At 41.8% G+C, this 16,257-nt stretch overlaps 1 protein-coding gene across 6 annotated transcripts in view; it reads left to right on the top strand.

The window, feature by feature from the left end:
* Window positions 1–16,257, top strand: part of LOC117402799 (CSC1-like protein 2) — a 104,360-nt gene that overhangs the window by 59,684 nt on the left and 28,419 nt on the right. For all 6 annotated transcript variants that reach the window (XM_034921324.2, XM_059023860.1, XM_034921326.2 and 3 more), the window contains 7 exons: window positions 7,439–7,490; window positions 8,067–8,175; window positions 8,647–8,717; window positions 9,778–9,858; window positions 11,545–11,668; window positions 12,343–12,476; window positions 13,540–13,677. In XM_034921324.2, the coding sequence (XP_034777215.1) occupies window positions 7,439–7,490; window positions 8,067–8,175; window positions 8,647–8,717; window positions 9,778–9,858; window positions 11,545–11,668; window positions 12,343–12,476; window positions 13,540–13,677 (709 nt within the window). The remainder of the gene's footprint in view (window positions 1–7,438; window positions 7,491–8,066; window positions 8,176–8,646; window positions 8,718–9,777; window positions 9,859–11,544; window positions 11,669–12,342; window positions 12,477–13,539; window positions 13,678–16,257) is intronic.

The raw sequence follows: 16,257 nt of genomic DNA, 5'->3' as shown, positions 1-16,257 counted from the left end.
CTGCTACGGCCAGAGGGGGTTTTCATAATCAGGAGCCGCTGGCTGCACAGTAGGGGAACTTTTAACAAGTTCTGCCATCAGGCGCACAGGAAAAAGCCTCAGGCTAAGCCTCAAGCCAAGCAGCAGCCCTAGCAATTTGCTGCCAGGCACAGGGCCCCTTTCTAGAGAGTCACCTGGAGTATTGGTGACAATGCACCACGGACAATGCGCACTACTGTACAGACCGGCTATTATCTGCAATTCAAACACGGTCCCCCTGTATGTCAATCTATATACATACAGGACCTATTTGATGAGGGGAAATCCCCCTCTACATTTAAAGGTCTGTTTGGCAGCCCTTTTGGCTTGCCGTGTCAAAATTTGATGCAGTCTCCCCAGGAATTCATTTCCTGGTGGAGCAGTTTTTAAAAGGCAGAGCCGTAACTAGGGGTGGGCGAGCGAGGCTGCCGCCCAGGGCGCAAAGCCGGGGGGGGGGGGGGGGCGGAAAAGTGATTTAATTGCACTGCCACTGGAGTAATAATTTTGTTCTGCGGTTTTCAATGTTTTCACTTGTCAGCTGTCGGCGCCCCCCTAGCATAATCTGAAGATCGCATGCGCCTCTGCACTAGAAAAGGGAGTGCGTCACTTCCTTAGCAACAGTCTTAACGACCACGAACCTGGTTATTATTATTATTTTATTATTATTTATTTCGTAGCAGACTCCCTTATCCAGGGCTGCTTACAGTCGTAAACAAAAATACATTTCAAGAATCACAGTACAAGTAATAATACAATTAAGAGCAAGATAAAAATGTAATGACTTTGGTTCTAGCAAGTACAAATATATGACAAAATACGATTCAATAACGGAGCAGATAACAGCGTCAGTGATAGTTACAGCAGGATGTAATTAAATACAAAATACTACAGATTAAATAACACTTGTGACAGATTACAGTACTCTAAAGTACAGAATTAAATGCAGTAAAATAGGAGGCAGATAAGAGCAAGTAAAGCACATTTAAGGAAGAGTGATAAGTGTCCAGAGAGAAAAGAGGAGTTCTACAGGTGCTGTCTGAAGAGGTGAGTCTTGAGGAGGCGCCAGAAGGTGGTCAGGGACTGGGCAGTCCTGACATCTGTAGGAAGGTCATTCCACCACTGCGGGGCGAGGGTGGAGAAGGAGCGGGCTCTGGAGGCAGGGGAGCGTAGAGGAGGTAGAGCCAGTCTTCTAGTGTTGTTCTACACAAACCAACACCATAATGTCGCCAGTTCGTTATTATTATGGTATATTTGTGTTGTTCGTTTCCCCTGCAGTGTGCCTTGCTTATTTATTTATTCGCTCCTGCAGCCTTCAGGACCAGCACTACTATAAACGTAATGAAATGTAAAGGCATGTTTCATAACACATATTAAGCACCTACGTAACAAAAACATTACGATCGGATAGGCAACAAGTAAGAAATTAATTTTATAAGAATGCAAATTCACCATCCTGAACTACAAGATGTTAAATGTGGTACCAGTATTTATTTATTTATTTATTTATTTATTTATTAGAATAAAATTCAGAACAAATGACCCCCCTCATTTGCTATTTTTAAAAGCACCATTGTAAAACAAGTTTATTTGATAATTATGTAGCTCTTATAGTGCGTTAAAATATGTATGTGTATAAAGAAACACAATCTAGTTATTTTTAATGACCATCTTATTTTTTTGTTTACAATAGTATACAAACCTGCATGGCTCTTGCTAAATTCTAAATTGTTTTGGATCTTTAGGGAAACTGAAGAATTCTTGCTAACTATATAGATGGAAATGCGAGTTTACGTCTTTCCAAATATGTTTCAAGCCATTTAAGTCATTGCATCCACGTTTGTTACGATTATTATTATCAATCCATGCTTTTTTACACTACCAATCAATGATTATGAGAATGCCACACATGAACTTAATTAAGTCATTGTGGCAAAGCGCCCCGCCCCTGTGTGCATTTGTGTTGTATGTTGCGTGTGTAGATTGGTACACGGGATATAAACGGGTCTGTGTTTCACGTGTATTTAAAGTGTAGATTTGTATTTAGGCACAAGGAGAGCACAAATCACTTCACGTGCTGGTTAAATGTAATATGTGAGCACGGGGTTGCACAGAATTAATTCACGTGCTGGGATTCAAGTGAATAATTAATTAGTAATTGAATCCCAGCACAACAGTATATATAGATGCACATTTTCACTCACTCGTGGTTAGGTGTTCGGTGAGTGGAGAACGAGTGTGGAGAAGGAGAAATTAAATAATAAGAAAGAACGTAAATATAAAAGTGAATAACTGTCTCACTCACCGTGTTTCGTTTGTCTGTCTGTGCACTGTCTGTTTACTGTGTAGTCCGTTTTGTTTGTCTTTTTATTTTGGCGTGTAGTGCCGTGTCCCGTGTTTTTGTGTTTCAAACCTTTTATTTTCTGTCTGTTATTAAATGCTGAGCGCAATCACGCGCTCAGCTTTACCAAAACCCCATCTCTCTGTTTATTTATTTCCTCCATCTGGTCTGACGCCACCCACTCCGGCCGTCTTTGTGACACGTGGTGTCATCGTGGGATAATAGCGCCTCCAAGCGTCAGACCAGGAGAGGGGGTTTTGTGGAAAAAAAAAAAAAAAAAAAAAAAAAAAAAATAGTAAAGCGAGGATGGGAAGAAAGAGCTGCAGGAAGCAGCAGAAGCAGCAGCAGCAACAACAACAGCTGCAGCCCTCATCCTGCATGCCGGGCTGGGAGGAGGACAGCCACAACGGGGCAGTAGCCACCCCTCTACCCCCACTGCCACCGGGTTCCCCACCGTCCCGGGAAATATGGGACTGGCTGGTGCACCCCGAGGGGAACTTCGCCAGTGACCTCCCCATGGTTATTCACGCACTGCAGATGCGAGATGGGAAACGATGGGAGGACTGGGAGCAACAGCACAACCCGGCATCCGTTCGTGACCTCACCATTGTGGTGCTGGGTTACCTAGCTGCAGACATGGGAGGGATGCCTTCCAGTGAGCAAGAGGGAGAGGAGCAGTCGCTGCCCTCTCCAGTACCTGAGCGGGAGGAGCCTGAGCGTCCACAGCCCGAGTGGGAGGAGCCTGAGCGTCCACAGCCCGAGTGGGAGGAGCCTGAGCGTCCACAGCCCGAGTGGGAGGAGCCTGAGCGTCCACAGCCCGAGTGGGAGGAGCCTGAGCGTCCACAGCCCGAGTGGGAGGAGCCTGAGCGTCCACAGCCCGAGTGGGAGGAGCCTGAGCGTCCACAGCCCGAGTGGGAGGAGCCTGAGCGTCCACAGCCCGAGTGGGAGGAGCCTGAGCGTCCTACGCCCGAGTGGGAGGAACCCGAACGTCCTACGCCCGAGTGGGAGGAACCCGAACGTCCTACGCCTGAGTGGGGGGAACCCGAGTGTCCACAGCCCAAAAGGGAGGAGTCGGGGCGTCCACAGCCCAAAAGGGAGGAGGTCGAGGATGATGGCTGGGAGGTTTTTTTAAAGAACCTCGCAGCAGAGTTATGCCCTGGCTGTGGGGCTTATGGGCACACGTTAGCCATATGCCCCACCCAGTATGAAGAGGAGGAACCAGCGCCCAGACGGGGGGACCGCGAGCGTCCAGCGCCCAGACGGGGGGACCGCGGGAATCCGAAGCCTGAGAGGCAGCTGTTCCCACCTTCACCAGCAGAGCAAGAATGCCTGCTGGTTTCCCCATCACAACCAGCAGAGGTAGAATGCCTGCTGGTTTCCCCAGCACAACCAGCAGAGGAAGAATGCCTGCTGGTTTCCCCAGCCCAACCAGCAGAGGAAGGATGCCTGCTGGTTTCCCCAGCACAACCAGCAGAGGAAGAATGCCTGCTGGTTTCCCCAGCACAACCAGCAGAGGAAGAATGCCTGCTGGTTTCCCCAGCACAACCAGCAGAGGAAGAATGCCTGCTGGTTTCCCCTTCAGAAGCAGAGCCGCACCAGTCCGCTGCGAGAGAGGCAGAGCAGCACCAGTCCCCTGAAAAAGGGGGAGACTACACGCTGCTCCCACCTCCATCGGCAGGAGACTACACGCTGCTCCCACCTTCACCGGCAGGAGCAGAGCAGCCGGAGCTGCCTCTGCCACTTCCAGGAGCAGAGGAGCAGGAGCTGCCTCTGCCTCCGCCACCTACATCGGCAGGAGCAGAGCAGCCGGAGCTGCCTCTGCCTCCGCCACCTACACCGGCAGGAGCAAAGGAGCAGGAGCTGCCTCTGCCACTTCCAGGAGCAGAGGAGCAGGAGCTGCCTCTGCCACTTCCAGGAGCAGAGGAGCTGCCTCTGCCTCTGCCACTGCCAGAAGCAGAACAGCAGGAGCTGTCTCTGCTTCCCATACCTCCACCACGGGGAGTACGGTGGCCGGAGCCCCAGAAAGGGGAGCTGTCGGCCACGAAGAAGGGGGAGGAGGTCTGGAGACCACCAACCCCAGCAGCAGTTTCGCTGCCGGAGATCGTGGGGGAGGTCAGGAGACCTGCTCCCACTGCAGCAGTTTCGCAGTACTGTGGTCGGAGCCCCACCAAAGGGAGCTACCGGCTACAAAGAAGGGGGACGAGGTCTGGAGACCACTTTCCCCAGCAGCAGTTTCGCTGCAGGAGTTCTTGTGGCCGGAGCCCCACAGGAGGGAGCTGCCGGCTACGAAGAAGGGGGAGGTCGGGGGACCACCTGCCCCCGCAGCTTTTTCGCTGCAGGACGGGACCAACAGGCTGTCAGCCGTGCCACTACCGGCAGGGGTGCCGACAGCATGGCCAGCCATGGGCCCACTGAAGCCTCCCTTCCCAGCCCGAGACTTTGTCCTGGACTGCTGGATTTTTAAGGGGGGAGGTGGCCGTTGAGGCCATGTGTGCTGCGCACAAGGGGGGGTATATGTGGCAAAGCGCCCCGCCCCTGTGTGCATTTGTGTTGTATGTTGCGTGTGTAAATGTTGGTGTATAGATTGGTACACGGGATATAAACGGGTCTGTGTTTCACGTGTATTTAAAGTGTAGATTTGTATTTAGGCACAAGGAGAGCACAAATCACTTCACGTGCTGGTTAAATGTAATATGTGAGCACGGGGTTGCACAGAATTAATTCACGTGCTGGGATTCAAGTGAATAATTAATTAGTAATTGAATCCCAGCACAACAGTATATATAGATGCACATTTTCACTCACTCGTGGTTAGGTGTTCGGTGAGTGGAGAACGAGTGTGGAGAAGGAGAAATTAAATAATAAGAAAGAACGTAAATATAAAAGTGAATAACTGTCTCACTCACCGTGTTTCGTTTGTCTGTCTGTCTGTTTACTGTGTAGTCCGTTTTGTTTGTCTTTTTATTTTGGCGTGTAGTGCCGTGTCCCGTGTTTTTGTGTTTCAAACCTTTTATTTTCTGTCTGTTATTAAATGCTGAGCGCAATCACGCGCTCAGCTTTACCAAAACCCCATCTCTCTGTTTATTTATTTCCTCCATCTGGTCTGACGCCACCCACTCCGGCCGTCTTTGTGACAGTCATATATACAAGTATATCAGAGATATTAAAGGATTTTGTAAGGGTTAATGTGGCTCCTAAATATACAGTAGTTTTGTATTGTTTACAGCGACATTGCTAAAATTCCACAAATGCACTTACTGATCAAGTTTTAATTTAATCAGAAAAAAGAAAACAATGTAATCTTCCTTATTATCAGCACATAGCTTGATATCTGCTTTAGCTTTTTACTGTGGAGTCAAAAAGTAAATTCCAGCCGTGATGAACAAAAAATGACCATACATAAAATAAACTCATTACCATTGGTTGGTACTGAAAATGCGTGGATTGAATATAATCATCGAGGCAGGAAATACAACCTTGCAGTTAACACGTGTAAACAAGTTCCTTTCCGTTTTTAAGTAATGCCTTTTTACCCTCAAACATGTTAAAGGAGAGATTCAGAAATAACAGTAAGTTGATCAGAACTATGAAACGTGAGCAAATATACCATCCCAACTTTTAACACCCCAAAAGAAAAAAAACGGCAGGGCGGCAAAAATATGATTGCCTGCCCTGGGTGCTAAAATGCCTAGTTATGTTTTAAAAGGAGGTCGCCGGCTTTGGCCGCATATGCAGGACATTGTCCCTCGCTGGTGACTTAATGTGGTGCTTGACGCACTTATGAAGCCCCCTTTTGAGCCCTTGTGTTCAGCTGAGCTGAAATAGTTATCATTGAAAGTGGCTTTCTTGCTTGCAATCACATCCGCTAAGCTGGTGGGTGAGATGCAAGCATTTTCCATTGTGAAAGCCTGCTTAATCTTTGCAGAAGCCAGGACTAAGGTTACACTTCATACCAATCCTGCTTTTTTGCCAAAAACCATCTCGGCATTCCACATCAACCAGACTGTGGAATTGGAGGCTTTCCATCCACCTCCCCTTCCAGTCTGACAGGGAGCGGCAGCTCCATACGCTTTGCCCGGTACGGGCATTATGTGGACAGAACACAGAGTTGAACAATTTTTTGTCTGATATGGGGCTAAGTCCCGTGGAAATGCCCTGTCTAAGCAGAGGCTGTTTAAATGGATTACAGACACAGTCAAGACTGCCTATGAGCGAGCCAACTGCCCCCTCCAGAAAAGCTCACTGCCCATTCCACCAGGGGCATGGCAACTTTCGTGGGCTTTGTTCCAGGATGCATTTGTCAGGGACATTTGTGATGCAGTGGTGTGGGTCACTCCCCATACTTTTCCGCGGTTCTATCAGCTGAATGTCATAGATCCACAAAACCCTGGCTATGGAACAATAGTGTTAAGGGTGGCTTCAGGGTCGACCCTTACAACATAAGAACAGAGGTGAGTTCTCCTTCAGTTCTTTTAGCCCCAGATACTGGGGTTCCTTATGGTAACGCGCAAGGTGGCCTTGCGCAACCTTGTGGCATTCCAGTTGGTCTGCAGTTTTGCCTTGCAATTAGCTTTGGTATTTCTACCCATACGGTAATGGTTACATTTCGTACTTGAAAGGGAACGTGATGATGATGATGATGATGATGTCAATGTCAATGTCAATGTCTGTGTCTCCAGTCCAGTTATGCCCTGGGGGGCGGGCATGACTGCGTCACAGGCTCCGACGTGCAGCTTTGATATATCTTATTCAGGTTGTCAGGGTCTTTAGGATGAATACCCATGAGATAATGGTTACATTTCTATTTCAGGGAACCAGGGTTATGATAAAAAACCTAACATTTTCTTTTCTTTTGATACTGATAGCTCTAATTTTGTATGTCATCGACCGTGCTTGTTTTTCAGTTTCTTCTTAAATCTCTTTGTCATTCTGAACAAATAACAGTGATCCAAATATTGACACCGCTTATGTTTTTGATTTTGAGCTCCATTGCATTCATTGTTTGAATATGTAATAATTTCTAAAGGTTTAAAGTACTAGTAAAGATAAACTTTATTTTTCTTTTTGTCTTTTTTTCAACAGAAAATAATGCATATAGCTTTGGAAGAACAACTATAGCAAACTTAAATTCTGGGTAAGTTTTTTTTTTAAATATATATAAAGCCATTCAACTGTGTAGAAAGAAAAGTAAACAGTGCAGGAAACTTGTTATTTTTAAAGAATTGTGAGGATGATGTAACAAGTTTACTGTACTCTTAACTTTGTACACCGCTGAAAAAGGGTTTTTGTCTGAAACATCCTGATATCATTTTTAATCCAAAGAAGCCTTTTGTGTACATACAAAAAACATGTTAATTTCTGTGCACTGCGGTTATACCTATATATACATATAATCTCATTTTGGTCATGGGTTAAGTGGCTTTGTTTTTTGTTGTGTGTTTATTTTTATTTTTCTATTGTTTATGCTTTAAACAAAATGGAGGCAAACTTTGTTAATTCAAAACTTGCATATGTTAACTAACTGGGACTGGCAGGTGTTACAAAAAAAAATCACTATACAGTTGTCAGGAGCTGGGTGGAATGGGGTTTATATGTAGAATCAAAGTATGTTAGTTTTTTCTGAATTGTTTTTTTTTTTGGTATGGATTGAAAATCACAAAAAATAAAATTACAAAAATATGTATTTTTTCCCTCCCCTTTTTATCAACAGGAATAACTTGCTGTGGTTGCACACTTCATTTGCATTTCTTTACCTATTACTGACAGTATACAGTATGAGGCGGCATACCTCCAGAATGCACTACAAGGAAGATGACTTGGTAAGCTCAGTGTTGGCAGACTTTATCTTGACTTGGCATCCTAGCTAACACATGCATATCATTGTTGTAGGATTTAACCCACACCATTATTTTGTGTTAAAAGATTCTGAAATCTGTTTAGATAATACATATAAGGAAAAAAAATTTGAAGTTAACTATAGCACACCATTTGCTTAGGTTGCTTAAAAAATGTGTGTTAAACTTTAAGTACAAGATATGGCAAAACTGCAAGGAAGCTATCCAGGAAATGCAGGAAACCCAGTGGATTTTTTTTTACTCCAACCTGCTTCACAGTAACCACTGCTGCACTGTGGGATAAATGGGGGCTTCTAGTTTGAGTTTGTCTTTGGACAGCTGCCTACAGTGATATCTGGTAATGTTTTTAGCCAGTGAAATGCATTTAAGCCGGAGGAGGAAGTTTGCATATTTGTTAATTCTAAAAAACTCCCCCCCCCCCCTCCCTTCCATCAGGTAAAACGTACTTTATTTATAAATGGAATTTCTAAATATGCTGAAGAAGAGAAAATAAAGTTACATTTTGAGTAAGTATTGCTTTTATGTAAGCACTTTTTTGTTCCTTTTATAAAAACTACTATTTTATTCTGTACACTAGTAATGTCCTACACTGAAGTATGTTTTACAATGGTAAACTCTAGTGCTTTGACCACTACCATAAAGTACTATAGTATTTTTATTATTGGTTATTATAATTATTTTCATGAAAATAAAAGTGAATATCATGTTTTTTGTTTTTTTTTGGCTTAAATGCAAAGTGTAAATTTTCTATTTGTTTGTTTGTTTGTTTTTCTCTATACTTCAAAACACTGAATTCAAAGAAAGGTCAAACTTACAAGAAACCGTTCAAGTAGACAAACATTTTGGGTAGTGCCCTCCATATAAAATAGATTTAATAGATTTATGTATATGCTTGTAAAGGAAAAACAGCTTTGTATTTCATCACACCACTCACTTTATTGTTATTAGATTTCCCCTGATGTTGCAAGCGAGTGGAAGAATCTTAACAGCTCACTCGTTGTGTGAGCAGTAGAGTTATTAGATAAATGTGATCTCCATGTAGAAGCCTCGGTATCTTGTACCAAGCTCTTTGTTAACCTCATTTTACCTTTAATCCATCCAGTTTATATGTAGGAACCTTTCTTTGAAATGCCTGTCCCAGCCACTGCCACTAATATTTAATCAGGTGTTGGATGGATACAGTAAAACTACATGAAGTTACAGTACAGATTGATCTTGTAGTACGTCGACATAATTATACATACATTAATTTAAAGGCATTACCAGTCCTAGGTATATAAACTTCTCTCTTTACTGCTGCAGAGTAACCCTTTACAAAGTGGGCTAACATCTTGTGTGTTTTTAAAAGGTTGAATCATCAACCACTCTAAAGACAATGGGTTTCTATAGCAACAGATGCCAAAAGACCTTTTTTTTTATCTAGTTAATTGTTTAGGAGTGACTATTCTGCATTCTTATGTAATGTAATGTAATTTAATTCAATTTCATGTAAGTCATGCTTTGCTATTTAAGGGCGTTTTTACTTGAGCTGTCAGTACAATGGGTTTGTTGTTTTTAAATTTTCAGGCATGCTTATGAGAACTGCAAAGTGCTGGAGGCACGGCTCTGCTACGATGTGGCCACACTCATGTCTCTTGATGGGGACAGGTAAAACTGCTCTGAATTCTCCTTCAATCCCTTAAAATTAACATGCATAGATGTATTGTCTTTCTAAGCAGCATGTTGTGCTCAACATTGTATCTTCCCTGTACAGTATTGTGTATATTTTATTTAATCTGATATACAGTGCTCCCTCGCTATAAGGCTCTCGGTTATAACGCACATCGGCTATAATGCTCCTACAGCATGTCCCCCAATTCTCTATACTAGACATCTTATTCAGCATTTGTTTTATAACTAAATAAATATTAGGCCTATTACGTGGTTTTCTTTCCTAATGTATTTACTTTTATGATGCGAGAGGAGCTGCGGCTTTCTCCGGGAGACGAGACGCTTCAGCTTTGCTTCAGCCCTGCTCTGGCAGCCAAACCTGGGGCGAGCCCATTCCCTCTTCCCCTCTCCTGACCCGCTCCCCTTCTCGCACTTGGTCTGCCATTTAGCCAGGCTATTTATAGTTTAAAAACTGGTAATTTTAAAATGATGCACGAGTGGGAATGTTCCCTTTTTTTTTTTTTTTTTTTTTTTTTAAATATAGCGTTGATTTACATGGTGCTTTATGCATGATTTAATTCATGGAAAGTTACATTTTTGCTTCATGATATGTGCATTATAGAGAGGGAGTTATTTTTTGTATTTTAGTCAAATGTTTTGTTACGTGTCCCACGGCGCCACCCACCCCCTCCCCCGTTTTTATAATGCTGTTCGGTTACAACGCTCATATTCAGAACTGGGCAGACACATGGCAAATTACATTTAATAGAGAAAAATGTAAGGTCCTGCATCCAGGCAATACAAATGTGCATTATAAATATAATATGGGAGATACTGAAATTGAAGAAGGAAAAAGACCTAGGAGTTTATGTTGACTCAGGAATGTCTTCTAGACAATGTGGGGAAGCTTTAAAAAAGGCCAACAAGATGCTCGGATATATTGTGAGAAGTGTTGAATTTAAATCAAGGGAAGTAATGTTAAAACTTTACAATGCATTAGTAAGACCTCACCTAGAATATTGTGATCAGTTGTGGTCACCTCTTTACAAAAAGGATATTGCTGCTCTAGAAAGAGTGCAAAGAAGAGCGACCAGAAAGACTACGCGGTCATCTGATTCAGACATTCAAAATTCTAAAAGGTATTGACAATGTCGACCCAGAGGACTTCTTGGAACTGAAAAAAGAAACCAGGACCAGGTGACACACATGGAGATTAGATAAAGGGGGCATTCAGAACAGAAAATAGGAGGCACTTTTTTACACAGAGAATTGTGAGGGTCTGGAACCAACTCCCCAGTAATGTTGTTGAAGCTGACACCCTGAGATCCTTCAAGAAGCTGCTTGATGAGATTCTGGGATCAATAAGCTACTAACAACCAAACGAGCAAGATGGGCCGAATGGCCTCGTCGTTTGGAAACTTTCTTATGTTCTTATATACTGTGTGTCCCCCGAGACCCGCGTTGTAGCAAGGGAGCACTGTATTATACAGCAGCAAGAATCGTCCTCTTAACTCATTTCAGTGGGCTTATGATGTAATAGCCTTCTAGTTGAACTGCGATATGACAGCCCAGGGTTATTATTACAATAATAAAATAAGAAATAAATAGCTATAACTCTTTTATTGTAAGATGTTAGGAAAACCATTCTGAGGATTGCTGATCTGTGTGTGTGTGTGTTTTCAGAAAAAAGGCAGAGCGTAGCAGAAAATTCTATGCTGACTTGTGGGATAAAGAACACATCCACACCATGATCAACCCCAAACCGTGTGGACATCTGTGCTGCTGTGTTGTCAAGGGATGTGAGAAGGTAGGGGCAGGGGCTCAGTCTTGACTGCCTGCACTGTACTAGATCAGAGGTCGTCCAGCATTTTAGTTGGGTGGCTTGCCTGTTGCCCCCAGTGGTTCGTATTTCTTTTAGATTTTTTATTTATTTTATTTATTTATTTTTTTAAATATGGCAGTGCAAGACTGTGTTTTGCATTAGTCATTTCACATAGTACCTCATAGTGGGAAAGGTTAAGTATGTTTGCTCTGGGTATAGTGTTTAAGTGTGTGTAGCAATTGTTACATTTCAAAAGCCTAAAATGAAAAATGTATTCCTGAAATCCAAGCATTTAAGTGTAAAACTAAACTACACTATATGCAGCTTTCTGGAGCCCTGTGACCATTTTAGGATTCTGCAACTTTTATATTGCCAAAATTAGATTTTTTTTTTTTTTATATAATGTTCAGAATACATTTAGTTTTTTTTTTTTTTTTTTTTTTTTTTTTTCTTCTTATCAGTAGAGGAAGATTAATGATGAACAGATGTTTAAGAAACAGAAGGTTAGAATAAATAAACCTATACATTTTTTTTGACCTGAAATATCCTAAAATGTGAAATATAAATTAGGAGGCTTGTCATCTTCCCACTTAGTCATCCCCAAGTCTCTATGTACTATATGGCATGTCAACTCCTGCCTTGGCTCCCTGTCTGTGTAGGAGGAGGCTGTCTATTACTATACCAACCTGGAGGCCAAGCTGAAGAAGGACTACTTGAGGGAGAAGGAGAAGGTGTGTGAGAAGCCCCTGGGGATGGCCTTCGTCACTTTCCAGAACGAGTCAATGACTGCAATGTAAGGAAACATCTGCTAATTAAGCTGGTCCAGGGGGATAGCTGATACAATTCCAGGAAACAGGAAAGCTTTGCCTGTTGTTGAAATGCTGGCTGTTACGCCAGGTGACGTCAGAGTTGTCCGTTTGAGAATCCTCGCATTATATATAAAAATATTATAAAAAAAAAAAAAAAAAAGTTTTATATATCTCATAACCCCCCACACCCCCACCCCTTTCCTCAGCGATAGGAGCCTAAATATGTAATACTAATTGCATATAGATATATATAGATGGAAGAGATAAAAATATATATAAATAAAAATTGACTGATTTGTGGGATATTGCAGCTCTAAATGGGTATTATTGGCTTCTCCTTATCTAACATACATCATCATTACTTAATGGACTATTTAACAGAAATGTTAGCTGCTTTACTGTACATAACTTCATGAATTTGGGACAGATGCAGTAGGTATGAGTAATATTTGAGAACTCAAGTAGCATTATGTGTCATGAAGGTCCAGCCCTATTTCTATTACCCCAACATGCTGGAAAACACTGCTTGTGTTCGTTTAAGCCAGACCTCCGTATTTAGCTGGTGAGGAAGGCCCTTGGTGAGGGCCATGTTTGTAGAAGATGGTCTCTATTCCCACTTTGTGAAGTAAATCTATGCTGGTATACGTAACAAACATTTTAACATTCTGTTGAGTGGTTGAAAGCCAGTGAACAGCTTCTGTACATTGCCAGGAAAAGGCTAAATGTGGGGAAACTTAATTCTTAGAAGCCTTTACAGAACATTTAGTTTTGCCTTCATGACACTGCTGAAAATGGGGGAATTCAAAGAGTGAACCAGTTGTAATAGAACATACAACTCTGAGCTGTGCTCAAAGCGCATGTGTTGACATGATTGAATATAAATCAATATCTGAGTACTGATTTACATTGCAAACATAAAAAAAGGTTTTAAAAAAAAGGTATGTATTTTGAGCTTTTATTTGTTAAGCAACTTTTGGATGTGTTAAACTGTGTCTGTGCTAGCCGTGCCTGTGTATGAGAACTGTCCTATGTATTTTGTATTGCCAGTATCCTGAAGGACTTTAATGCTTGCAAGTGTCAGGGCTTTAAATGCAGAGGAGAGCCTCAGTCCTCACCGTACAGTGGAAGCCTTCATGTGCACAACTGGACAGTCATCTACGCCCCTGACCCGCAGAATGTGTACTGGTAAGATGAGCAGCAGCATTCTTATTAAATGTATTATTTGTCATTTAATCTCACAGATGGTCTGAGTCTACCGAGTTCCAGTTCCCTAAATACCAGAAATTTAAATAAAAAAACCACATGCATAATTGCTGTAACACACCCTGCAACGGGCATTACCTGCTTGGTCATTTCCCTGTTTCATCCTTAGTCACTGCAGATTTATTATCTGACTCATAGTACCTGCTGCATTGGGTATTGTTGCTTGTGATGCAATTTTTCCTGCTTTAGCTTTGCATTCAGCATTCACCCCATTAGAGAAAACTATTCCCTCTTTGTTGCCACAATCCTGAGAAATCTCCTACTGTGCGCTTAATTACAGTCTTCTTGTTGTTTATTTATTTGGATTAATGCAACTGTGGGGGACGTGTTTGATAAAAAGAAAATGAGATCAGGTTAAAGTTATGCTTTGAGTATTTAGACGCACCCAAAACTACATGGGACGATGCTAAAGTCCTTGGCAAGGTACTGCATTCAGATGACATTTGTGTCAGCTGTTTGTTTCATGTGCTTTTAAATTTAACCAGCTTTGTGTTTTCAGTCATTTAACAGGGATAATGTTGCATGCTGTATTGCATTTTTCACAAGCTATTGTTTTTTTGTTATTTCTGTTTTTCATACGTAGTGGTTTTATTAGAAGGTACACCCACATCATTATGCATTGATGGCCAGTGATTATTCCTACTTATTTACCTTGAAGGATTTGTACTGTATGTGTTAAAGTTGCAGTAGGAAAATATGAGGTACCTGAGAAGCAAGATGTCTGTAAAATGTATTCGAAGACTACACATAGCCTAGACATTATTACTATTATTTATTTCTTAGCAGACTTCCTTATCCAGGGCGACTTACAATTGTTACAAGATATCACATTATTTTTACATACAATTACCCATTTTTACAGGTGGGTTTCTACTGGAGCAATCTAGGTAAAGTACCTTACTCAAGGGTACAGCAGCAGTGTCCCCCACCGGGGATTGAACCAACAATCCTCCGGTCAAGAGTCCAGAGCCCTAACCACTACTCCACACTACTGCCCTATACTCCACACTACTGCCCTATACATATATTGAATGTCACTCAGCACTGTTAAAGATTGCACAGTTCTTTGCTGTTCCCTCTCACAATGCAAATGTATAGCGAGTTTTCACTGATGCAAAGCCAGTGGACAAAGGAAAGGAACAACTTGACTGGTAAGTCTCTGAAAGGGATCCTGCTTTTACAGCACAACTTCAGGCACACATCTTGCAAAGACTTTCAGAGCTACTTCAACCACTACTGAGAAATATACGCTCTGCAGAGAAATATGCATGGGCACAAAAAGCACAGTAGGAAAGGGATGTTTGGTGCACAGACTTGACAGTTATCTTGCAAATACTTTTTTGATTGCTAAGCAATAGAGTACTGACTGTCAAAAGTATGTTTGATGCAGGCCATTATACTATTTAGAAAAAAAAAAATCTTTTTAAGATGTTCAAAGTAGAAATAAACTTTACAGTTTAGTTTAAATTTAACTTTGCCGTGTTCATTTTGCACAACGAAAGGTTAATCTTAAATAAAAATTGGTCGCCCGTCAGCAATCCCCCTGGGTAGTGTCCACTTTTTTGAGGATCTGAAATATGGTAACCCTAATTCCACCATCAGCCACCTCAAAACTGAAATATTTCTATACTTCACTGCGCAGGCTAGCCAGTCCGGAAGAAATTTTAATCTTCTCTTGTGTATAAATGCACAACACATCTAAAAGTATTAAGTACGGTGTCATGCTGAATGTTGCAATATTTTGAGATGTGTTGATGTTTTAAAAGTACATCTCATTTATAACACAAAAAGTTCACATTTTAAAAATACATTAATAATAGTGTAAGTAATCACATGGACAAAATGCAATGAAAAGCATTTTCTGAATAAATATAGTGAAGTTAAACTGTGTTGTTTCTTTCTGTGGCCAATAATTGGCTTTATAGATGAATATTAAGCAAAACAACACAACATCCTACACTTTGGCCTTGACTTCAGTTTAGTGGCCTTGGTGCCCTCTATACATTTATTGAACTCAAGGCCATTTTGGCCTTGCCCTTTTTGTTGCCAATTTAGAGACCTGATATTGCCACTTGATATCCAAAGTTGTTGGTGGAAGCATTATCTATTTATTCTATTTTCCCAATGTGTTTAGTAACCATTAAAAAAAGAAAGACTGATCTAGTACCCTAAAAAGGAAATTGCCCCATCTTTCAGGGTGACACTGATTTTAGAATCTGTCTCATTTGTGGTTGGCATTCACTAGAGGAAAGTCCTGTTCTTTCCACAGTTCGTTACAGCAAACCAATGATTTTATTGCTTCATTTTCCCCACTCATTTAACAACACAGTGATTCATTTGTTACTTTGCTGTTTAATGTAATTGCTTTCTGGTAGATCCGTGTAAAGCCAGCAGTTGTTAGGTTACTGGGCCCTGATCATAAAACTTCTTTGAGGAATGTTTTGTTAAGAACTGTTTTTTAGTTTAAGTCCATGTTAATCAAGCTTGCAGTTCATGAAAGGA

The sequence above is a fragment of the Acipenser ruthenus genome, chromosome 5, assembly GCF_902713425.1.
Source record: "Acipenser ruthenus chromosome 5, fAciRut3.2 maternal haplotype, whole genome shotgun sequence".
Taxonomy (NCBI): Eukaryota; Metazoa; Chordata; class Actinopteri; order Acipenseriformes; family Acipenseridae; genus Acipenser; species Acipenser ruthenus.
This window is presented reverse-complemented; position numbering and strand designations above follow the sequence as displayed.